Source organism: Oreochromis niloticus, linkage group LG11 (assembly GCF_001858045.2).
Source record: "Oreochromis niloticus isolate F11D_XX linkage group LG11, O_niloticus_UMD_NMBU, whole genome shotgun sequence".
NCBI lineage: Eukaryota > Metazoa > Chordata > Actinopteri > Cichliformes > Cichlidae > Oreochromis > Oreochromis niloticus.
The window spans coordinates 21,316,424-21,341,400 of NC_031976.2; the positions used below are offsets into that span (position 1 = coordinate 21,316,424).

The window sequence follows — 24,977 nt, forward strand, 5'->3', positions numbered from 1 at the left end:
GTGTTTTTTTATCCAGGTATGCTTGTAATGCATTGGCAGTGTATTTGGGTTCACTGTCGTGCTGAAAAAAATACGTTTTTAACCAAATCAGATACTTTTACAGATGGTATTGAATGGTGGATCAAAAGACCTGTTTTCCAGATTCAGCTAAAGGAATAAGAACAAATTGTGTTTTTTTTCCAAGAGAATGCAAGTAACAAAGAGCCTCAAGATACAATTTAAAACTGTTTCTTTGCAAAGTTGTCTGTTATGTGTAGACACAACATTGGTTCATCCCATGAGTTAGGTGCATTTTTATGCTTGAATCCGGTCCAATTAAATTGGATTAACAAACAATAAAATAAAATATTTATAATAATAATAATACTAGTAATAATAATAATCTCAAAATGGCCAGATACAATGACTGGACTGAAAATGAGTGAAAAGGTGGTCAGTGTCCAAAGGAAAACAAACCTTTAAAAAAGCTTGAGCTATTGCTCAAGATCAGTTAAAAAAAAAAAAACTTGCTCCATGCAAGCAAAATAGAAAGAAATGAGGGGTGGCTCAAGACACTGTAAAATACCTATGTTGGTGGGATGTACATAAGTACAAACTAAGATGTAATATATTATTTTAAAAATACAGTATAGAAATTGTCTATATACTGAATATGATCATAGAATTTTCTTATATACTGTATACTACTGTGTACTATAATACAGTATAGACATTTCTTAATTTCCTTTATCATACTCCTCTCTCCACTCTTGCCACTCCACTTAAGCTCCGCCTCTTCTCAAGTCCTATTGGTTAGCCATTGTGAAAGCCCATCCTGGTTCGATGCACCAAACCAATGAAACACCTTAATGTCAAATGGAGCCTTTTAAAATCTCCGCCCATATTTAACCACTCGCAAGGAACACTGGGACATTTAGTTCGACTGCGGTGTAATAAAACAGACAGCAGCGAGACAGCAAACTACAGTCTGATATCCTGGTTTTAGGAGACGTTCAGAGTCTCCAGTTTGACAACAAGACTGAGAAAGTGAAGACCGGCATTTTCTGCTGTATTACATCGTGCAGTCTGGGATTACAGGGCGGTGTTATTATGGTGAGTAAAGGCATTTGTATGAATAAGAAACATTTTCATTCGTTATGTTATACCTAGCTAAGAAGACAGGCTGAATGAAGGAAAACGATGTAAGCTAAAGTCAGCAAACGCTTCTTTTCATGATAACGGAACTAGCTAGCTAATAATAGTTTCTCTGTAGCTTAATCCAGTCTGCCGGATAGACCATGGCCTTGTAGTGTTAAAGTAACCTGGTAGTGTTACAGTCACCTGGTTGATCCTCATCTGGAGCAACCATGTGATTTACCTTTACCTATAGAAACGTTTGTTACTGGTCGGCACAATTGCACGATTGAAGGGTAATGAGACGCCTGCTGAGCTGGGTCTCCTGTGCCCATAAAATTATCCGGACCGTTTGGCTGCAGCCAAACATGTCCCCCCTCAGGTCAAGAAACACCTCTCACCTGCTGTGCATCTCGTCTTTGCAGGGAGACAGAGTTTGCAATGGGACGCACAACAAGAAGGCTCTGCTTTCAGACCCTCAGCTGTTTGAAGACCAGTTTGAGGAGCTTGTCACAGAGCTCACAGAGAGAGACTTTACAGATCCCGTGCTGGCAGACGCATTGAAAAGACTGAGAGAGGTAAGTATATATGACTAGTCTCTTGTTTCGTTTAGCAGACGGGGACAATGATATGTAGAGGTTCATATGTGTTTTTGTTTAAGGTTTTGGTATACAACACTCCTGGAGGAAAGAGGAACCGAGGCCTGTCTGTGATTGGCTCACTCAGGGAGCTTGTCCCGCCCTCCCAGCTTACCCAGGACACAGTGCAGCGGGCTCTGTTGGTCGGCTGGTGCATTGAACTGGTGAGGGTTTGGTATGCATGCTAAATTAAATGTCTGGCAGTGTTTCATTTATTCTTTTACCCATTAAAAGTCAGTGTCGGTCACAGGTGATTTTAATTCTGTTCCAACCTAATTAAGCATCAAGATGTTAAGCTGCTTTAAAAGATTGCACTAAATAGTTATGACCTCCTTTAAAGTCTGCAGTCTTCAGTGGGGACTTGGGACCACAATAAGCAGTACAAACAATATTGTTACTATTTTAACCAATAAATTTACACATGTTAAATCGTGATTCATCTTTAGTCATCGTTTAGGCTGGATTTGACTAAATTGGAAGGCATATGCAGCTCTGTGTTCCTTTAATACTTTCTCCCATGAGCAGACTCTTGACTTTAGTGTTGACACTTTGCACAAGTGCTACGTTTTCTAATTTAGGTGTTGCCACTGTGTGTCTGATACTTGCAGCTTCAAGCATTTTTCCTCGTGGCAGATGACATCATGGATGGATCTGTGACTCGGAGAGGGCAACCCTGCTGGTACAAGAAGGTGAGATTTAATATATTCCAGAAAAAGAGACTAGTATGAGTTTGTGCTGTGGTTATTTTCCCACTTCCCTCTGGTTACCTATATAAATCCTACCTATTGGTTTGTTTGTTTTTTGGTTTTTTTATAGGATGGAATAGGTCTGGATGCCATTAATGATTCCTTTCTATTAGAGGGGTCAATCTACAGACTGCTTCGCAGATATTGCAGGGATCAGCCCTACTATGTTCACCTCCTGGAGCTGTTCAACGAAGTGAGTCTTCTTGGCTGACAGTGTGCTTGTGCATCTGGCAGCAAATTAATCACTTTGTTCGTAAAATGTATGCAGTAACTGCTCTTAAAAGCCAACCGAGAGACTGCTAAAGAGGTCATGACTGTGGTTATGCATGATTTCACTCAAATGTCCAGCTTGAGCAATATATTATTACATAGTTAAATCCAGCTCAACACTTAGCCATCTTCAGCATTGTCCACAAACTACTCCTCAGAAAATGCAAAACATCCATCAATCCATTTTCTTTACCACTTATCCCGTTCGTGGCAGTGGGGAGGTGGCTGGAGCCTTTCCCAGCTGCCATAGAGGGAAGAGAAAAAATGTCCTTTACAACATTTTCCTCAAGCCAACACTGTCATCTTGCTGATGTGTGTTTTGTTCAGCCAACAAATTTAATCAGCCTGCATATTTAGTTTGTCATAAAAACTAACCACAAAATTTTCAACACAGTTTCCTAATTCTTTAATTAAAATCTCTCAAATGATTCATCAGCTGTCAAAATATTTGCTTATTTATTTACTCTGTGTGTTTTCTTCTTTCTTTTTCCCTCAGGTCACTTTCCAGACAGAACTCGGTCAGGCTCTGGATCTCATGACTGCTCCACCTACACAAATTGACCTCAACAGATTCACCATCGAAAGGTAAGAAGAGGAGAGAGTGTTGAAAGATGACTGTTGTTTATTACAACAAGTATTCATTTATTTATTTATTTATTTTCTCTCTTTTTTTTTTTTGTCTTAAAGGTATAAAGCAATTGTAAAATACAAGACTGCCTTTTACTCATTTTACCTCCCAGTGGCAGCTGCAATGTATATGGTGAGTGTGTCAACTTTATGTTGCATAAAAATAGAGGTAAAATAATACAGCTGTAAAACACTCTTTGTACCTTTTTCTTTTCCAGGCAGGAATCAGCAGTGAAGAAGAGCACAACAACGCCAAGCACATCTTACTTGAGATGGGGGAGTTCTTTCAAATACAAGTAACTACTTTTCCTCATCATTGACCTTCATAGCATAATATTTCCCATTCGTTAGCTGCACGTGTTGCATAATATGCTGCTGACTGTTCTGTTTTAATGACCGTCTGATGTATTCCTTCGCAGGATGATTACTTGGACTGTTACGGTGACCCTGCTGTGACAGGAAAGATTGGCACAGACATTCAGGACAACAAATGCAGCTGGCTGGTAGTGACGGCCTTGGAAATCATGACTCCTAAGCAGAGAGAAGAGCTGGAGGTTGGGCCTCATTAGATAAATGTTTCTCTTCTGATCACGTGAAATTAATAAATATGTGGCAGCGTTGGGTTGCTGCACATACTGTGCAGGAATTCCACTGTAGAATTTTCATTTTGATGATGCTTAGCTGTGCGTGTCCTTGTTATTTATCCTTTAAATGTGCAATTTGTATGGTTGTTAGTTTTAAAACATTTTTTTTAATCAACTGATATAATGAGCAAAATAGTAATATTAACAGTATTAATACATTATGTTGCAGAGAAAGTAGCAATCTCTCTATCTAGCCCTGTTTCTTACATTCTTGTAGCATTACTTTGTACTTGAGGGGGTGATTTTGAGTTAACATAGCATCTCGTCTAGAGAGAATTTTCATACAGACAAGGGAGTAGCCACTGTTTGTGTATACCGTCGTTACACTCTGCAGTAGCATAGAATAAACATCTAGATCTGCTGCCGGGGAAGCTTCATTATTCATGTCAGCTGGTTGCAGAAATTAGTCCTTGGCATCGCCAGATGTTGCTAGGGCCTCAGTCACATACCATAGAGACCAGTCAACGGTTACACTCTATTGTCTGCTTGTTGTACAACAAGTTGAGATACATCCAACTACACAGCAGCTTGGTTTAGTGCTGGCAGTTATGCAGCTCTATGCTCTAAAGCTCGCATTGCTGGCTTGCGTCTTCTATAAGAAATCAATACTAGTTTCTGGTGGAGTAGTGGTTGAGCTCTGTTTGCGTCATATGACATAAAATTGCTAATCTTACCCTTAACTTTGCTTAGCTGAAACTTTGTTAATAGCAGATATTCAATGTTCTGGGCATCCAGAAAATTCCCCTGATGTATGTAATCTTTGGTACAGTTTAAGTCGGTATTAAAACGTCTACACCTTTAATTCTTTGACCTTCATCTGTTCCCACCTTGTTTAGACTCATGACTGGAGTCATTTGTTAGTGTTAACAAGTTCATTTTGATCTCCTTCTCAGGGATGTTATGGACAACATGATGAAGCCAGTGTGGAAAAGGTCAAAGCACTGTACAACAGCCTGCAGATGCCATCATTGTACCAAAAATATGAAGAGGAAAGCTACCAGCGCCTACAGAAACTCATCGCCAGCCACGCACAAAATCTTCCTCATTCTGTTTTCCTCAATTTTGCCAAAAAAATCTACAAGAGAAACAAGTGAGATGGCTTGCTGCTTTGTAGAAAATATGTTAACAGCATCAAATACATAAGTCTGGTGACTCGTATGAATATGCACAATCAGGTCCTCTCTTATTTAAGTAATGTGTTTCAGACTTCAGCAGTGTAACCCAGTCAGGACTTTGACTGTTTAACAGACGATGTCCTCTGTCAGAGGAATCTGACTGATAGAAGGATAACTTTGGAGTGAATCACAAAGGGTCTGATTTAACTTCAGTCTTTGCCTGAACTGAGGAACACATGAGAGGGATGATAGATTAATGTTTTTTTTTGATTGCATAATAAATGGGGCAGCACATAGTTGAATGCTGATGGCAGAGGACAGATGATGAAAACTGACAAACTGTTCCGTATGTTTTATAGTGTTTAAAGTCCGTACTAGCCAAGAATTTATTGCTTTTAATAAATAATATATAGTGTATGAACAAACATGGTTGTGTACATTTCATCTTTTTGTGTGGTTGCAGATTTAAACAATTGATAAAGCACACTACTTTGATATGAAATAACGTGCTTCGTCACAGAACCACAGTCAATTTAGAATCACCAATTAATCTAATATGCATACAGATAAGGACAGGAATGTCATCACAATAACCCCCCCCCCACCCACCCACCCAATCCTGTTGTGTTGTTAAAGACACAAAGGAATTTTTAGCACAGCTTTTCCAAACATCCTGGTTTTATTTTGTATGCTTACATTGTTTTACTTTCCTCAGACAAATCAAAGTTATTAGCCACCATGATGCTAATAGTCAATTGTGTATCCAATTTGCCGGATAACAGCCTGTAGTCAGTTGTTCTTGTTTTCACCAAGCCTCACATACATCTGAGCAATCTCAGCCCAGCTCTTAAGCGCCTCCAGATTTGATGGCCTTCTGGCATGGACCTCGGTCTTCCCGACAGATTTTCAAAGTCAGGGCTTTGTGCAGACCAGTCTGTAACGTTCACTTTGGCCGTCTGGAAGCAGTTCTTCAACAGAGGCAACAAATGTTTTAAGTCACTGTCACCTTGGAAAACAAAGCGATGACTGCTTGAGGTTTTCTTTAAGAATCTTCACATATCATTATTTCTTTGTGATTCCTTCCATTTTCATGAGATTCCCAATTCCAAATGCACTGAAGCATCCCCACAGCATTGTACCCCCAATTACCTTGTTTCACTGTAGGGAGGGCGTTCTTTGGGTTGTATTTCTCTCCCTTCTTTCTCCAAACATAAGCAGCATCCCTGCTCTAGTTTAGGCTCATCTGAGGAAAGCACACAGCATACTTAGCATACTTTAGTCTGACTTCAAAATCTCTCGCAGTTTTTCTTTCCAGAGTGTTTGAAATCTTTTGCTTCCTACGTGTACGAGACTTGGTCTGTACTGTGTGGCTCCCTTTGAATTTCTTGATGATACTGCTCACTCCAGTTCTTGACACTTGGATACGCTGTTTTATATCCATCTACTGCTTTATGAGCATGAATAATTCTTTTTCTCGACCCATAACTGATATCTTCTGTTTTTGGCATGACTCAAGTGACGGCTCAAACCCTTGCTGACATTTTTATACTGTGTGTAAACTGGAGAATAACCATCAGTTTTAGCTTTGAGCACTACAAAATTAAAGCACGTCATTGCACAGCAGTGGTTCATGATATAGCTCAGTAAAAAGATTAGTTTTTCAGTGGGCTAATAATATTGATCATGGTAATTTTTTTCTGAAATAATTTTGTTATTATGTACAAATAAAAAATATTTTGTGTGTGTGTGTGTTGGGAGGGGATAATAATTTTGTCTTTTTCTATATGTATTTAAATTGCAATTAAAAGCAATTAAATATGACCTTTTTTGTACATGAGTTAATTTTCTGTTAAAATAATCACTAAATGCATAAATCATGATAACTGAGGGGTGAACACTTGAGACTCATTGCTTTAAGGAGGCAAAGCTAAAAAGGACTATAGATTAACTCAATGTGATGATAAGGCGAGGGGTAAGGGGTGTGGTTTGATCGGGGGAGGTGGGGGGATTTCTGGATGCTCGCGAGAAGACAGATGCTGAGGCTGTTCGAGATTCACATTCTCACGGACTGGGGATGTGAGAGAGCCCGACGAGATGGAGACCTTCATCCATCTTTATCTGAATGTGAGTCAAGTGCATTTTTATCAGCTTTATCGTGCATGTAGATATCTTTCAAGCGAACCTGCAAGAGACGATCGGGTAAGAAAATCCTCCTCTCACCCCCCTGAGACTGCGTAGGATAAGACAATAAATTCCTCTGTTCCCGGTGGCATTTTTCGGATTAAATAGCTTTGCGTAAATACGCAAATAACTGTTTTGTCTGTTCTAATTGTAGTGTGAAAATGATGGTTTTTGTCTGAGTTATAATAGGGGCGTATGGGCCCGTTTATCAGAGCGATGCGGGTTGGAGGTACTCCCCTCCTCCCTCCTCCACCCATCCACCCCTGTCTCCATCAGCTCTGTGGGATCAATAAATACAGGGTTAAACTCTGAGCACAGGACGGATTGCATTACATATGACGGCATGCTGTGTTTTATATTTTATTTCAAGGCTTAGTTTGCTAAGGGCCATCCCGACGGAGGCCCAGCAGTGTAAACAGGCACTCCAGTGATTTATATTCTTCAGTGATGTGAAGGGCACTGTGGAGGAATATATGAGCAATAGCCTTCAGTAGATGGGCTTTTAAAAAGCAGGCTGGGTGTTGTTCTCTACCGCTGAATGATTATTTCATGCTCCACTTAAATGTGCATTATGTTCAGCCATCGCTTTAGGTATGTGTGTTTTCTTTGTTATTTACGATTTGTTTCTTTTCATCCAGATTTCCATGAATATCATAGTGAAGTGAAGATGAGCATAACTGATGACAGTTATCAGACTATAAATTAGCTGACTATTATTATTACAAGGAGAATCATTTCATGTGTGTGGGTGGGTGTTTGAATAGTTGGGTGTTGTGTGAAACCAGCAGATGAAAGGAGCGTGCAGGTATCTTGCAGAAGCACTGCATACAAATAGAGAAGCTCTAAAAGTATCTATTTAGCTGCAAGATTGCAGGAATTAAGTATTAGAAATTTTGTATGGAAGACACCACCTTCTGTATTACAGTATTATCACCGTTTGCACCATCTCACAATTATGACAATGTAATTTTTTGTTTATGTGGATATTATTATTCCCAGGGACGCTGGAGCTTACCCCAGATATTGTAGGGTTCACTCTGGACAGGTGTCCAAATCTGAATAATATTTTTGATCATATTAATAGTCATTTTAAGCCCTAACATATAAAAAAAAAAACATTTAAAATGACTATATTTTTCCAAACAGATGAGTCCCAGCTGTGGTCTTTAGATGTCTCAGTACCTGCCACAGTACCTCTAAATCTTATTCCTAAAGTTAACTCTAAAGCTGTCAGAATATTTAATTTTTGGCTTTTAAAAATAATTCTGATAGTCTAAATAATAGAGCTACTTTTAGCTGCTCTCTTATTCACAAGAGGCCGACACAGTGAGTAGCTATTCATGTTTAATTTGGCAGATTTCCTTCCAGGATCAAACTGGAAATCTTTCATTTTTTTAGGCAAAGATGTAAACCACTACCACATTAGAGAACCAGTTTGCCAGGCTAAAAGAAGTCTAAAAAATTATTTGGGTTTTTTTCTCAAGAAAAAGTCCCTTTTTATTTGTATCCACAGCATATGGTCAGGCCTTATCAATGATGACTAAGACCTCACAGGGTTAAATGATTATTTGATTATGACTCTTGCTGATTCACTTTCAGTGAAATTGACTGCTGGAGAGGCTGTGGGATGGAAAGAGCAAATCTTTTCCATATATTTTTTGATTGTAGTACAGAATGGCATTTGGATATCTAGTTTTCAAATCTTATATTTAAGTACCATCACACCGGCTTATATATTTCTATCAAACCTGCATATCTATAATGAACCTGGTTGCTCTGCATGTGTTAGCAGATTTATTTGACTTGCTGCAGGAAAAACTAACCTTTATTTGACCTGTTTAAGATGAATATATTTGATAAATGCTTGAAAGGATGGAGTAAATAATAATAAAAATTCAAACAATGTAAACCAGACTTTGTGTGAAAGTGTACAGTCATAATTTAACACCCTGTTACACAGCAGTGTGATCTGCTGCACATATGTATTCCTGGTTTTAAATATTTTATTTGTTTGTTTGTTTGTTTTTTACTTTTGGTTAGTTTTGCATTTATTGTTTGGATTGGTATGCTCACATTTAATACTCAAAGAAAAATTCCCACCTCAACACACACACACACACACACACACACAGGAATTAAAATTAACTACTAAGAGTTCTCGACATATTTATTTTAAGGGGCAATGCTTGACAATGTGCTACTCTAACTGTGAGTCACAGTGTGTGACTTCCCGAGCTGTGATAATTACAGAACAGAAACCCCCAAAAGCAGTTGCGTTTTAATGAATAGTCTCGATGATGGGTTCGCTTCAAAGCTTAAACCTAATGTGAAAACATGTGTAGAGTAAGAAATCGCTCTTTGATGAGCAGAAGCTGCTCATATTTGTTATTCACTGTGTGTCTTCTTTGATGTTACAGGATCTCGGGAGTCACGCCAAGATGTGACTGTCACGGCGCGTCATAGTTTGGAGGCTCTACAATACTTGTTTCCATAGCAACAGAAATATCAGAATATCCAAATAAGTCCCATTCCCACAATGCAGTCCTCTCAGCCGCCGAAACCGCGGCGCTTTGACGTCAGCAGACGGACCAATAACTTAGCTGCACCAAAGTCTCACGGCCCTGGATTTCAGAGGGAGGATAAAAACATGAACACAATCACCACGCCGTCCCCACGCCGGGCCACCAAGGGCCCTACCGCTCCCTCCAGGACCCGAGTGGGCGTACAGCCTCGAGCTCCAGTAAGCCAGTCCAGGTTAAGCTCACAGAAACAGGGTTCTACTGTCTCTAAACCAGCTAAACCCAAACCCAAGAATGCCCGTGCATCTGCAGCAACCCAAATTGTACCTGCAGCGGATCCGCCTCCTCCGCTTCCCTCGGTTCTTCCCGTTGACCCGAACTGCAACGAGCCGAGCCTCCCGTGTCTATGCTGTGATGGCCGATCCCCGCAGGACAACAACAGCATGTTCAACCACAACCACAACAACAACAACACCGTCTCCCTCAGACATCAACTGCAGCTACCGCCTCCACCGGCCCCGATGCCCCTGAGGCAGGATGGGACCGGGGCCAAGGAGCAGGCACAGGCAAAGGCCCAGATGGAGATTTCTGCCTGCCCTGCTGCCAGTCTGGAAAATGAAGAGAAGATTTCAGATGAAAACACTGAAGTAGACAATAAGAAAAATGCAAAGGTGGAGGAAGATGATGAGGAAGAGAGCAGCGGGGATATTGAGATTGACGATGAAGAGGAAGATAACGATGACGATGACGATGAAGATGATGACACCCTGGTCCCCTCGTGCTGCGACTGTCCCCCCTCCCTCCTGGAGTTCTCGCTCTCCTCTTCTACCTCCTCTTCCTCCACTTCCATCAGCTCCTGTTCTGATCTGGAGTCTGACTGTGCCGATCAATCTGCCTCCATCTGCTCTTCCCAAGATCAAGACAATCTGTCCGTCTCTCTTTCCTCCAAAGACCACTCTCTCCCACAAGGCCCTGATAGCAAGCCTCCTGCTCGCTCACCTCCATCCCTCCCTCTGAACCGAAATCCCTTCTGTTTAACATCTCATTCCCCGAGTCCACCTTGCTCCCCAGATGAGGGTTACCCTTCTGCGCTTGACTCACCTTCCCCTGACTACTTAGGAGTCAAAGATGATTCTGAGGTCACCAAATTAGGCTTGCTTGACTTCCTAGAATCGGTCGGAGAATTTGGGAAAATGGAGCGGTTCAGCCAGGTGATCCAAGTGGCTCGCTGGGATCTGGACGGGGAACAGCACTGGGATGTTCTGCGGGATCGCTTAGATCACCTGGATCGTTTGGAAAAGGTGAACAGGGAAGTAAAACTGGCCTACATCGCCAGACTCCACGAGAAGGGACTTGATCTTGGAGATCTGGATGAGCAGGACCTTTCGGATGTCATGGATGAAATGGGCAACATTGACATTCCCTGGAAGCTGTATAAAACACACGATGGAACGATGGGAGAATCTCAGGAGTTTTCGGATGCTGGGGTCGACTTAACCGCTCCGTCAGACTGTGAAGATCCCCTCGTTCCAGATTCCCTCACACCTTCCCCTGTTGAGCCGCCACCTAGACCCCCAAAACCTCCAGCACGACATGCCAGCGTGAGCTCGGACCTCCACACCTACATAAATATCAGCAGAGAGACCACCTCCATGGCTGTTTCCACCTCTCCTACATTGTCTACCTTCTCACCTAACTCCTCATCCCCTACATTCACCACTTTTAGGTGTGAGAAATCCCTTCCTTCATCTCCACCATCCATTCCTCCTCTCCCTGCTTCTAAGCCAGTTCCTTACCTCACTCTCTATACCACCCCTTCTCCACCTCCCTCTATCCCCACCCCAACACCTCCTATCCCTCCACCTCGAAAGCGACACCTCGCACGGAAGGAAGCGCAGCGCCTCGCTGCTCTTCAAGCCGAACAGGAAAAGACCCCCATGTCCCTCCCGCCACCTACCACCCGGCCCCCACCTCTCCCTCCTCCACCTGTTATCTCAGTCTCCTCTTCCTCTCCTCCTGCCATACCACCTCCACCTACGCTGCCTCCTCCGCCATCCTTCCACGCATTGGATGTAGAGATTCGGAAACTGCTCATGCTTGCTGGACTGACCCAAGCCGAGCTCCTCAAGCTCAGCCCTGAGCTTGGCGTCTGTGTCGGGGGGTTAGAAGACGAGGGAGATGGAGATAATTTCATGAAACCTAAATCTCTGGAGTCACAAGAGTTCAGTCTGCGGTACAGAGAAGAGGAAAGTGAGCCTGACACACAGCTGGTGGCCAGAGATCAATGGATTGGCACTGAAAAGTTGGAGGGAGATCAAAAAGCAGATATAGCTGAAGAAGGCAAAAAGAAAGAGGAGGGCAGAGACACACAGAGAACGACGTCATTTACTGAGATGGCAAGGAGAAGGAAGAAAAACACCGGCTTGGCATTCGACCAGTACTACAGTTTAAGCAATACACATGAAGATAAAGCAAAGAATGTGAGCTTTGGGGCTTCCCGTTATTCTGCTGAGCCACCAGAGTCACCGCCGCCTCCTCCTCCCCCTCGCCCTCTGCCACCCATTCCTCCATCTTTGCCATCCCTCAAAGTCAGCACTCTGCCCGCCAACTCTGAACAACCTGAGCGTTTTGATTGGCTGATAGCATTCACACCTGAGTGTGAAGCCCCACCACAGCTGCCACCCCTAGAAAAGAGAAAGGCCTACGTGGAAACCCAAAAGAAGCCCAATTCGTCAGGTACCTCGCCAGGGTCAGCTCCAAAGGTCACAACCTTTAAAGAGTTGCGTTTCCGCAACAAGAGCGCCTCTCCTCCGACTAAGGTGATCACTGAGCCCGATCCTGACCCCACAATAATCACTCCAGATCCAGATATACTCTACAATTTAAAGTGGAGGAAACAGAAGGAGGGAAGTGATGGCAACCAGTGGGAGTACACCTCTCAGGCTCAGGCCCTATTCATGCAGCCGCCGCCAGCCCTCACCTCAATGGCTGCTCTGCAGGAAATGCTCCAGAGAGCTGATAAGGAGGGGGGGCAACTAGAGTTGTGCCCATCACAGAAGATTGGCTGCTCAGTCAGTGACAACAGCCTGTGGACCTTGGACAGAGAGTGGGAGGGGGAAGAAATTAAGAAGGAAGAAAAACAAGGGAAGGACAAACAAAAGGAGGAGGTGGAGGTGAGAGGACAAGCTGATGGAGGACGGACTTTTGAATCAAGAACTTCAGGTGAGTGTGATTTTAATGGTAGGAAATTGGAAGTTATATTCAGTTACACGAAGTACATTCCTGCCTGTGCATGCGCATAGAAGAAAGTAAACACACAAAAATAAGTCAGACCAAATTGGATGACAAAACAGATCTGGGACGGGCAGATGATGGAGAGGAACAGATGGGGAAAAGGCACACTAACAGTCGTCTTGCTCAGTTCTTCAGTGATGCACAAATAATATCCTTTGACATTACAATGAAAAGAAACAGAAAGCCATGGGAATTGAAAAAAAAAAGTACACTCATTTGTGGAAATGATAAATGGAGCCACGGAAGAGAGATGGAGCGCGAACATGAGTCACCGAAAAGGATGATGCAATGATGTGATGGCAGGGGATAAACAGGGTGATTTTAGATAGGGGAGTAAGAAATGTGAACACAACAGTAAGAGATGGAAGAATATAGTGAGGCTAGTGAAGGTAATATGAGGAGAAAGGGGAGGTTGGAAACTTTCCAGCCAGTATTTCCTGTACGGGTTATCAGCGTGTGATGTCATCACAGACTTATTCAATTATTCATCCACTCTTCAGATTGAGGGGGAGAGGAATAATGGAGCTCGCTACCGTCCTCGCTTTAAATCCGACTTTTTCCTGTTTCCTGTTTTTGTTTTTTTCTTTCTTTGTGGGCATCCTGAAATATTTTCCTTCTCCCCTCTCTCTCTGCTTCTTTAATAGTTTTGAATCCCAGTTTTGGGACATTTATGTGCTTTTTACTTATGCTGTCTCCACCCCACCACCCCAGCCTTTGCTCCCTGGAGCGGCACAGATAGCTCAGATCAGGTTACGTAGCTCATATGGTCCTACATTAGGCTACATTAAAACTAAGTTGTCCATGTACAGCAGGGTACTTAAAACCAAGTGACTGGGTTATTTTTTCTAAATGATTTATAGGTTAAAAATTCCAAAAGTTTCAGATCTTTTCTCAAAACCACTGCAGCGAGGTAGGTTTGGGATAGGTGTATACACCTTTAAGAGCTCAAGGGGTGGATCTTAGTACATGGACCAATTACTGTGAGCCAGTGTCAGAAAACTAGGAAGTATCATGTATTTGTTGCAGTTCAGACACAGCTCAAGTCTAACTAAGGTATGGTTGCTTTCTAGCTCCTTTTTTAGTTTAAGGTAAATACAGTGTAACGAGAGTCGTGGTGCCACTCTGAGAATTTCCACAAAGGCGGGCCTGATGATTGAGCAGAAAGGAACAGAAATCTGTTATCTGTTGACTGACTCAGCAGTACAGTTTTTGCTGTACTGGTGGAGAAGGGAGGGGTGGTGGGGAAGAAGGTAGAGAGAGATAGAAACTAAAAGCAGAGAGTGAGAGAGAAGGTGATCCAGAGGTGATGACAGCACGCACTGCAGTAAAGTACAAAACGTTTAGCAGCACCAGTCACTGACTGTGGTTAACACTCATAACTCTCAGGTGTCAAACAGAAATCTGATGTCACAAAGAAAACGTGGATTCTTAACACGTGTTGTAGTAGGATGACTCTTCAGGAATGGCATTTTAATTATGATGAGTTAAGCGAGTGAATGACAGACCGAGTCCTTCTACCGTGCAGCTGTGAGACTGTTCCGTAATTATTCTTTTACAGCCTCCGTGTCATTTCCTGTCATGTCAGACCCCTCCAAAGCGAAAGACTGTGTTTATTGCTCTTCATAAATCAGCTCCATTGACTTCCATGCACCGTCGGTGTGTAACTGTCAATCAGACGTTTGACTGGAATAAATACTGCATGGTGTTTTGAAGATGACTGCTAGAATACACATGTGCATTTTTTCTCTCAACAGACACTAACATGTTCTGCATCTCTCTCTCCTTCCCATTTCTTTGCCACCTCTTTCTTCCTTGTTTTTCTCACTTATCCATCCCGTTTGGTTTGTTTCCATTCGGTTGTCTCCATTTTGGCATCGCTCCCTCATTACCATTTATGCTTGTGCGTCTGCCCTCTCCATCCGACCTCCTGCACTTTTTGGCCTTGTTCTCCCTTTGAACTAAGCAGTTTCCTCACCCCCGCTCTCCCTCGCCCAGTCCTCCCAACCCTACTTCCTCCACACCGCTATCCCTTCCTTTCGCCCAGGCTACTGTTACTCCCACCCCCTTGCAGATCCCAGGCCCCGCAGTCATGTAGGCCAAGGGCCCACAGACACACACAGAAACACACGGTGGACCCCTGCTGTCCGCTCAGCTTGTATCCACAGAGATGAATCGAGCTCTGTTATAAGCTCTGGGTTTAAAGATGAATCCCCGGCTGCTTTTGGTGTAGAGTCTCCACGTGACTGTGGGGATAAGTTTAAGCAAAACACACCTTCAGCTTACCAATATAACAGCGATCCCAAAACCAATGAAAGGGACTTTGCAACCGACTCAATCTGCAATCTTGACTCCCTTTACCAAAGTGATTCAGAGAAGCAGAATGATGCCAACGCCGTGTCTGTTAGCAGCACCGCTGAAGCACCAGATTGCACCACACCGTATAAGAATATTGATGTTATGATGATGTATTCAAACAGCATCGGTGCTAGGGATTCGATGTATTCAGAGAAGCGCTCACTCTCACACACAGACCAGGACAGCATCAAGGCTAGGACATCCAAAGAGCTCCCTCCCCTCCCCACCTATTACCTGTACCACCCTAAGAACTGCCCTCTTCACAGGGGGCTCCCCCCGCCTCTCTCCTATCGGAGCCCTCTCCCCTCCCCATCGCTCCGGAGCACCCCCTCCCGGTGCAGCAGGCTCCTCCCTCAGCTCCCCGCTTTTCCCCCGCTCGCACACCTTGCCTGCCCTCGCTGCTCCTCTCTACTATCCAAACCTCTACCCTCCTATACCGCCCAGGGCGCCCCCCCGACCCCCAAAACTCTACCAGGCTCCTTTGCAGTCACGCGTGGCGAGTAAGATCGATCTCTCTCTCTTTCCTTCTCTCTCTCCATACATCTTACACTTTCTCTCCTTGTCTGACATCTTGCTTGCATGTCTGTCTGTCTCTATTTCTGTCTCTCTTCTCTCGTCTGGATGTGGTGGCCTACACGCTTGTGTCACCTATGGCCCCGGGGGTTTGCAGATTTGAAAGAACTAGGTAACTGTAGCTGTTTTATATATCAGAAGGCGCGTCCCTGCAGGCCATCTGATACGTCTTATCTGCTCTGTCCTTTCAAATCTGCAAAGGGCCTTCAGAAGGGTAACAGCTGTTTCTGTCACAAGGTGTCTAGAGTCACTCTCATCACTGTCTCTCTCTCTCTCTCTGTCTTTCTCCACCTGTCTGTCTCTTTGTCCCGATGTTGTTCTTGTCGTCTTTTTGTTTTTGCATGGTGTGCCCACACAGACACGTGCATTTCATGCAAAGCGAACCTCGAGTAGCTGCTTGATGATGATGTGATGCTAATAAACAAATAAAGTTTTCATTTTTATTGTTCTGTGTTCGGTTAAGATCCACGGCATCCTGTTCATTGTACACATTTGCATTTATCGATCTAGTTTATATAAATACATTTATATAAACAGCAAAATGTACTTTACACCTACCTTTTGCACATGGATGTACTTTCTTCTGACCCGGTTCTTGTGGTAGTTCCTACACTTGTTTGTTCCTAGCTCTGCAGTTCCTCCGTGTATGCCTATATTAAGTATGTGAGTATTTGTATAACTGTGTTTGTGTGAGTTGAGGTTAATTGCATGGGATCCTGTTTAGCCCTGAAGCAGACAAAAAGTTGTGTTCACAGATCCAGTTGTGAAAACCTCATCACAGTAATCCTACAGGATGTGCTCGCTCACTGTTTGTCGTCAGCAGTAACGACTGCTTCCATCTGCTTCTATCTGGCTTCTTCATTGCTTAACTGCTCCTGCTAATAATGCTAATATTTTAGTTGTTTTGTTTCTTTTGGTGGTGATTCATTTTTTTTAAGTTTGTTAATTTGTATTTTTTTAACACTTGCATACAAAGTAATTGCGATATATATTTATTTGTTTGTTTTTTTACCATCGCTGTCAGCTGTTCGCAGCGTCTCATTCGCTGGCTCTGTGCTGAAGACAGACACACCCTGGATGGGCGAGGATGTGAAGCATCCAATGAGAGGTCTTGGCCTATCCTCTCTGTGCCTACAGGAAAAGAAAGGTGGGATTGGACGTACATGTGCAGGATGTGCGTTTGTTTGTCCGTGCACGCTCTTCTAACCAGCTGTTGCTTTTACTGTTTAACTTCTTTTTTTTTTACACCCGGTTCTCCTCTCTAGCCCTGGTAGGTGCGGTTAGTGTGGCAGTGGAAGCCATATTGGCCCAGTTCAGTTCTTCAAGGACTGTGGTTCAGAAGGTCAGTACCTGCTGGTTTGATGACAGTAGCTAGAAGGACTGTGTGCTTTTTCATTTGTCAGTCATCCTTTATAATCCATGTGTTTTTGGCTAAACGTCATGGTGTATTAAATTTATTGTTTCCTTCTTGTTTTGACTATTGCGTGCCTTCCTCCAGTCTTCCTCAGTTAACAGGGTACTAGAGTATCTTAAGATAACCCAGTTTCTTAGTCACAAGAATTTCTTTGTCAACTTGCTGCTCACTCACCGCCCAAATCATCCCTCATTACATCATGTTGATCATCACCACACAATCCTCCTTTTCCACCCCTCCCTCTCTCTTTGAGTCATCCTTTTTCATCTTCTTCTCCAATCACTGCACATATTCCTCCTCACCCAACACCATTTTTTTGCCCCCAAACCGTGCTCCCTTCCTTTCTTCTCCTCTCCTCAGGCCTTATCAGGAGACAGCGCTGTAAATCCATCACTGGGCCGTCTGGTGCTGCAGTGCCTCTGCCCCGCCCTCCACAGCTTGCTGACTGATGGCTTGAAACCTTACCAGAGTGACCTGATTGCAGGCAGGAGGCCAAACTCCGCTTGGAGTCTGGTCCAGGCTTCAACCAGGGCAGGTAGCATACCATGCATCATAGCCGTGGATATTAAAAATTAGATATTATCCTGTTGTTCCTCTGAGGTTTGGTTTCCTGGTTGATAGTGATAAACTCTGCAATTCGTCTGTCTCCACTTTTCTCCCACATCAGTCAATACTTGTTGATTTTATCGTCTAAAATGCTGAATAAAGTGAACACCAGGACACAGATATTGATTGGCCTACGAGTGCCAAGCTTCACAGCAATTTTTCACTCACTTCTGTAAGGTCCTTCATTGATCTCTCTCTCTCTCTCTCCCTCTCTCTCTCTCTCTCTCTCTCCCTTTCTCTGTGCATTTTATCCTCTTCCTCCCAACCGATCTCCCAAGGTCCTAAAACTCACGCCTTGTTCAATCTGCAAGTTCGAGTTGGAGAACTACCCCAGCTCAGACAGAGCAAACACAGGTTCAACGCATTCCTCCTCGGCCTACTGAAGTAAGCAGTGGCTATTAACAATCCTTGATCTCCACTGACGACTCGTTTAAGAGCGCGTTGTTCATTTTATTATTGCACTCATAAGGCCAGATTTACTCATGTTTCTGCGCAAGCACAAAACTCTTTTGTGGCATTCATTTGAACTCAAATTGCAGTAAATTAAACATAGAAAAAAACTTAACTTATTTACTTTTGCTTCTCTCTATCAGAGCTATTACATACCATATTGGCATGTGGAACTGAAATGAAAACGGGATCTTTGTTAGTGTGTTAGAAAAATGTCTTAATCTTACAATATGTAATATTTACTGAAATAGGTATTTACCGCTTCATACAGCCTGCAGGAAACAAAAAAGCAGATCATGTGGCACAGTAACAGTATCCTCAATAAGACACCGACAATAAATAGTGATTTGTGTTCTCCTACACATGGTGCAGGTCAGCTGTTACACATAGTTTGTAGTAACGCAGCTCTCGTCTGCGCTCCACCTGAGTCTCAGTCCTCAGGTTCACACTCAGTCTTTCTAACAGTGGAGTTCAACCTTATATTAAAGATATTGTCTCCTCTCCAACTGCTTATCATTTTCCTGAATTCTCTCACTGTTTGCAGTGAGAAACACTTGTGTAAAACCTGTACTTGCACTGTATTACTACACCCTCATCGAGGCTGCTTGTTTTTAACCTGCTAATTTGTGCTGCTCTTGCAGAATGCTGAAATCAAACTGCCTGCATTCTTGTTTATAAATTAGCACATTGTTAGTAGATCACCCACATAACTTTCCACTCCCATGGGCGCATTTTTGCGTTTGGTAATTTGCTCCACTTAGTAAATCCGGCCTAAACTGCATAATAATTTCTGTGCACGTATCTTCTTTGTATCCTCGTTACTCATCTTCTTTCTGTTTTTGTCTCGTAGCACCAAGCTTCTTGACTTCTGGCTGTCTTACCTTCAGTCTTGCAGTGGTAAGTTTTCCTCTCTTCTAGCAGTTGTTGCAGTTATGAGCAGGGTGCAAATTTGCCAGGGTGGGGATGCAGATGCAGGGGATTTTCCCCTCTCTGATGAATGAATGAAATAAACTCAGAGTATCAGGAGACCACTTGCCTGATCAGAGAGAAGGAAAGCGAGGTGCTTCAGATGACGCGGAAAAGCAGAAAAAGTCTGTCATCAAAGCAGGCTGTTTTCTCGATGTAGGTATATGCTATACAGGACTAATTAAGCTGTTTAATATTTTTCAAATTAACAGCATTTCGTTCTGTTGAAATTTGTGCGTATTTCTTTAAAAATATTGAAGCTTAATGGCAAAATACTATTAATTGGATTTGGGACTTTATTCTTGCATGTCAAACCTTTTATACTGCTGCGTTTGATTGAGAGGTAAACATTAATATTTCTCTAGAGACTGTTAATATTCCTCATGTTAATTTCATTGAAAAAAAATCATGACAGTATTCTTGTAAAAGCTGTGGACATGTGTTTAAGTCCTGAATTTGTTTAGTTGAATTCTGTAAACGTTACATTGACAGCAGCGATAAATGCCATTATTTTCATGTCGTGGTGCAAATCTGGTTACAAGCATCAATGTAAATACTGAAACTGACCTCTCTCTCTCGGGCTCTCTCTTTCTCAGATGTGCTGGAGACCTATTACCACCCCACCTCTTTTATGCGTCTGTCGCAGACCGCCTGCCAGCCTCTGTTTGAGGAGCTGCTCCTTGTGTTGCAGCCTCTGAGCCTGCTCACCTTCAACCTCGACCTGCTCTTCCAGCACCACCATTTAGAGCCAGAGAGTCACAGGCCAGAGATCCCCAGCCCTCCCTTTCCGGATCCTGGATCCCAGCTTTCAACAAAGGAGACAGCAATAAATGGGTCTCAATCCAAAACTCCAGACAGCAGATACAGTGAAAGCCTCTCAGAAGTAGACTTTGGAAGCCCAGATCATCAGGCAGCTAAAGATGCTAAAGCATTACCTGTGACTAATTCAGAAAACGGAGGATCGGGAGCGTCAACAGATACCAGTTTTGGACCCATAAAGGCTTCAGTCACTCAGGAGGAGACGAGTCCTCAACTGTTGTGGGTCCAGGAAAAAGAAATTGAAGATTTGCCTCCTCCTAATGTTGAGGAAGACAGCCTCGCTCAGCAGGCAGGACAGGTAGCCACAACTGTTCAACTCCTCTGTCTTTGTATTCAATGATGATTGTGTGATTATGCAGAAATACATGGATCTGTTTTTTTTATTTATAGGTAATTCAACAGGGATGGGGTGCTGTTGTGCGCTGGGGAGGCCGACTGAGTCAGAACCTGGCTGAGTTGAGCCTCTCTGCAGTGAAGAAGGATGAGATGAACACAGATCTGCCAGATCTCCAGGCTCAGGCAGGAAGCGACTACACTCCAGTCAGCGGTGGTACTCAGGTTCCCTGGGGTCTGAGCCGGCTCTTTGGAGCCTCCAAAACTCCCACCAGCCCGACAGGTCACACACAACCAACCAGGTCAGTCATTAAATATGTAATAGTTATTATATAGTCTAGACTGCAGAAATTGGTTTTACTGATAATCATATCCTCTGTTGAATAAATTTAATCAGCTTCTGAAGACACTTGTCTGTGACTCATGCCTGTTTGTAATTTTCCAAGTTTCTGTAATTTCCCTCAGACGTCCCTCTCAGTGGTTTGCACCTGGTGTCACTGCACTGACCCGAATGGTGAGCAGCAGCTCCACACCAATGCCGAGAAGGATCCCCGAGACTCTGGGAGAGACCGGATCAGAGTCCGAGGAAGATGTCGACACACTGGAGATGAAGGACAAACCCAGACCACTCAGGTACAGCAGACATAAAGTGATGGCAATGATGGATGAGAACAATGACACAGCATTGCTGTTTTCTCACAGTTACTGTTGCAAGCGCTGATTCTGTTTCCAAGTTTTAAATACATTTATATGACCTATATTGGCCTTTATAATGTAGACCAGGGCTGTCCAACTCCAGTCCTCGAGAGCTACTGTCCTGCAGCTTTTAGATGCGTCCCTACTCCGACACAGCTGAATCAAATGGTTGGATTTCCTCTTCAGCACGCCATCAAGTTTTCAAAGGCCTGATAACAAGCCATTCATTTGATTGAGGTGTGTCGGAGAAAGGATGGGTCTAAAAGCTGCAGGACAGTAGCTGTCGAGGACTGGAGTTGGACACCCCTGATGTAGACTGTCTTCATTAAGTGAATGGTAACATCTCAAAGCCCAAAACTGACAAAAATCAGATGACAGCAGTGTAATTTTGGGTCAGACCTTTAAACAAGTGGGTTCCTAGTCTGCATATGAAAGATGGATCCAGCTTCAAGGTATGAGTAGTGATACCAAGCTAGTGCCTCAAATCTGCATGCTTTCTTCTCATCTGAGAAGCCCCATGGTTTAGATGCCTGTGAGAAAACAATTGACCCGTGATATCAGTAAGTTGTCCCAATGATTTTATGGTCTCAATCGCTGGTTTCAAGTCAAATTTTACATTTCCATCCAGAGTAAATTAGATGATAAGGTTTGTCTGCCTTGTGACTGTGCAGTGTCCTCTATTTTTCACCCAGATTTCCCTTCTCTGGTTTCAAAAGACTAACATGGTCACAGTGGGTGACACAGTTATTTTTATGTCTTTTCTTTTGCAAATCAATGTTTTTCCCCACTGATAAGGGCGGCAGGGGTTATACCAGAGACACCAGAATAGCTGCTGTTATCATTTTGAATTCTTGTAAACGGTGACTCATCCAGTCTGACATCATACGCTGACGTTACTGTTTGTGGCTGGTGTAAACGCCGATCACTGCGGCTGAGACAGTGTCTTCTGTCCCAGGTCAGTGCGAACGCTGTGTGACCACGCTGGATCCGGTTCCGAGCTCAGCTTCCGCAAAGGGGAGGAGCTCGTGGTGTTAGGAGGCGTCGATCAAGACTGGATTCGCTGTCGTCAGGGAGACAAAGAGGGGCTGGTACCTATTGGCTACACCTCTCTCATCATGTGACCATAACTGCTGCACTTAATCAACACTAAAAAAATCAATAAATAATTATAAAGTATATATATATATTTTAGGTGAGTATTGAGAGGTTATGGTAAGGCTGCACTACTCTGAAAGGGATATTTCACACAGGCTCGGTTACAGTTTGAGTTAAGGGCATAACACCATCTGTTGTGCTTTATGTGCATCAGAGGCAATCTGCAGCCCCCCCCTCCTGTTATGAACATATTGGAGCTTTTCCCATCACAATCATTTCAGTTTGGTAGCGTTCAACTAATAGATTTTAGCAGCAGGAATTGAGCAGATGGTGCGAAATAATGACTCGACTCAAACTTGGATCATTTCAAACCAGAAGACCTTTGATCCTCGAGTGAATTATCCCTTCAAATGCCTTTTTTCTCCATTTCCGCCTTGCTTGCCGGCCGCTGATCTGAAAGCGATCGCCAAAATTCTTTGCAGTCTGTCACACTCGAGTGCGTTCAAATCAGCGGCTATCTGTCGCGAGGAGGCGGCGGTCGACAGCCTGGCTGCAGGTCGTCGAGTGGGGAAAGCATGTTAGAGTAGTGGGCCGTAGCTCCTGTTGCATACTGCGTAGTAATGTAGTGAACTGTAGCTGTGTAGACCCGTTCTATTGACCTTTCACCCTTATTGACCTCTCATCTTTCTCACCTGGTTTATGTGTGTTTGACATGTTTCTGCTACTGTATTTGACTGTATAAATATACATATAAAAATATATATATATAAATATATAGCTATATAAAACGAGATTGATATTACCAAGATAGATAGAAAGATTGATAAATATGAGAAAGCAGCAGCTTAAGGCTGCAGCCGTATTGATGGAGTGATTATTCATCTTTACATTTGCAACAACATGAAGCGGATGTCATACATGCAAAAACAAATGAATATGTGTTTATTTTAAGTATGCAATCCAGTATCTTCCCTATTGTGCGCTTTATGTATTGCCATTGTCATCATATTCATAACATGATTAGATTTAGCTCATACCTTTTAAACTCTGTATGCACTGTAATGTACCACAAATGCTCTGAATGAAAACATCTTAGATATCCCACAAAGTTATAGACGACAGCGACCTGTAGCCAGCATCTCACAGAGCCTCCGTGGGTTTTAGCAAAAACCCTCACAAAAGTCTGCCCCGCTCTTTCTCGGCACTGTCTGAATTTCAAATGAACGCAGTGAGATGTGATGTCGATTCATAAATGCTACAAGTCTGTAGGTTTGGTGGCTGGTCTTCACCTCGTACCTCAGCTTTTGTATTTATCTCAACCCCATGTTTGCCGATCATAATCATTGATATTAATGGTAGTGGTAGCGGTGGAAGTGATTTGTTTGTTTTGTTGTTGCTTAAATGAAAAGAAAAAAAACTGTTGTTTTGTGTCACATAATTATTAGTTATCTGTATCTATGACTATGCATATATTTAAATGTGCAACTAGAAATGTGTTTAGTTTGTTATAAAGTCGATTTTAATTTGATGTTATCATGCAAGAGGAAATCTGAAGCATAAAATGATAAATGCTTAAATTAAAAAAAGAAGAAATCGAAAATAAAGGAGCGCGATTTTTAAGCGGGCAGGAAAGGCTAACGCTAAAGGACCTCTATTCAATCAGCAGGAAAGTTCCATTGCTTTTGATCAATCAGGGAAAAGATCAGTTCTGCAGAGTTTCAGTGTAGCATGCGATTACTGGCAACAGTCCAGTAGCATTAACTTAAACCAGTGTCATAACTCATTATCAGGAAAAAAAATGCCAACGCAAGTGATTAAAAGAAATAAAAGAAACCAAGTCTAGATACAGATAAAATATCAGTAGACACGTTTAGTTTGTTTCTTTCCGATGTGAGATTACAAATGCATTTGTTTAAAAGCTATTTATTTATGGGATGTATTATTTATTGATCTTGAGGTTTCTGAAAGGAATAGCTCGCTAATTATCCGGGTTCTTCGTGTGCGAAAATGCACGCATGGCCGTGTGTATGTGCGTGTATATGAAGTGAAAGCAGAGATGAGCGCGAGCACTTCTGTGTGTCAGCTCATCCTGCACTTTCACTTGTGTGTGTGAGTGAGTTAGTTCTGTTCCTCCCTCTCCTCCTTCTCCTCCTCTCTGGTGTCATGTAGCCTGTAGACATCCCGTTGTCCTACTGTTGCGTATAGTTGAGTGCCCCTCTAGTGTCAGTCACTGTTCAGCTCCTGCATGTGCTTGTTTGTAAATACACCAAATAAAATATGTATAAACCAAACACGATCACCAGTGGGAGTCATTTTTTTTTGCACTATAGTTCATGTAAAATCTATACTAACCCTATGCTGAAGAGGACCTGTTTTTGTGTTACAATGGTGGATGCTCAAAGTAAACATGCTAAAGTTTCAAATAATGAGATAATTTTATGTGGAGGTAATCCATGAGCCATAATCTCAGTTCAGTCAGGTTTTTCTGGATCTTTCTTGGATCTTCATGTTGTCATGGAGAGG

At 42.9% G+C, this 24,977-nt stretch overlaps 2 protein-coding genes across 5 annotated transcripts; both read left to right on the forward strand.

Annotated features, from left to right (window-relative positions):
• The first annotated feature begins 893 nt into the window (after positions 1-893).
• Positions 894-5,445, forward strand: fdps (farnesyl diphosphate synthase (farnesyl pyrophosphate synthetase, dimethylallyltranstransferase, geranyltranstransferase)). Of its 2 annotated transcripts, none has more exons than XM_005472647.4 (10): positions 894-1,092; positions 1,539-1,691; positions 1,775-1,915; positions 2,360-2,440; positions 2,568-2,690; positions 3,264-3,352; positions 3,455-3,527; positions 3,613-3,690; positions 3,814-3,948; positions 4,932-5,445. In XM_005472647.4, exons 1-10 carry the CDS (start codon positions 1,090-1,092, stop codon positions 5,130-5,132), a joined length of 1,077 nt encoding a protein of 358 aa, XP_005472704.1. In that variant the 5' UTR covers positions 894-1,089; the 3' UTR covers positions 5,133-5,445. The 2 variants fall into 2 exon arrangements, with proteins under 2 accessions (XP_005472704.1, XP_003450942.2); XM_003450894.5 differs by lacking the exon at positions 894-1,092 and adding an exon at positions 1,253-1,409.
• A 1,702-nt stretch (positions 5,446-7,147) lies between these two features.
• Positions 7,148-24,745, forward strand: rusc1 (RUN and SH3 domain containing 1). 3 transcript variants are annotated; one of them, XM_005472646.4, is made up of 11 exons: positions 7,148-7,277; positions 9,752-13,075; positions 17,100-17,222; positions 17,341-17,417; positions 17,850-18,024; positions 18,374-18,479; positions 19,396-19,442; positions 20,108-20,628; positions 20,721-20,965; positions 21,129-21,296; positions 22,315-24,745. In XM_005472646.4, the coding sequence occupies exons 2-11, from the start codon at positions 9,871-9,873 to the stop codon at positions 22,478-22,480; spliced, it is 4,833 nt and encodes a 1,610-aa protein (XP_005472703.1). In that variant the 5' UTR covers positions 7,148-7,277; positions 9,752-9,870; the 3' UTR covers positions 22,481-24,745. The 3 variants fall into 3 exon arrangements, 2 of the variants coding, with proteins under 2 accessions (XP_005472703.1, XP_019220483.1); XM_019364938.2 differs by having other exon boundaries at positions 7,214-7,352; XR_002063826.2 differs by lacking the exons at positions 18,374-18,479; positions 19,396-19,442; positions 20,108-20,628; ... (1 more) ...; positions 21,129-21,296; positions 22,315-24,745 and adding an exon at positions 15,114-16,002 and having other exon boundaries at positions 17,850-17,863.
• Positions 24,746-24,977: the final 232 nt, after the last annotated feature.

Coding starts and splice junctions, on each gene's coding strand:
- rusc1 (XM_005472646.4), top strand. CDS start 9,871: ATGCAGTCCTCTCAGCCGCCGAAACCGCGGCGCTTTGACGTCAGCAGA. Junction 18,025..18,373: donor CCAGGCTTCAACCAGGGCAG/GTAGCATACCAT, acceptor CGATCTCCCAAG/GTCCTAAAACTCACGCCTTG. Junction 19,443..20,107: donor TTACCTTCAGTCTTGCAGTG/GTAAGTTTTCCT, acceptor TCTCTTTCTCAG/ATGTGCTGGAGACCTATTAC.
- fdps (XM_005472647.4), top strand. Junction 1,916..2,359: donor TCGGCTGGTGCATTGAACTG/GTGAGGGTTTGG, acceptor TGATACTTGCAG/CTTCAAGCATTTTTCCTCGT. Junction 3,691..3,813: donor GGGAGTTCTTTCAAATACAA/GTAACTACTTTT, acceptor ATTCCTTCGCAG/GATGATTACTTGGACTGTTA.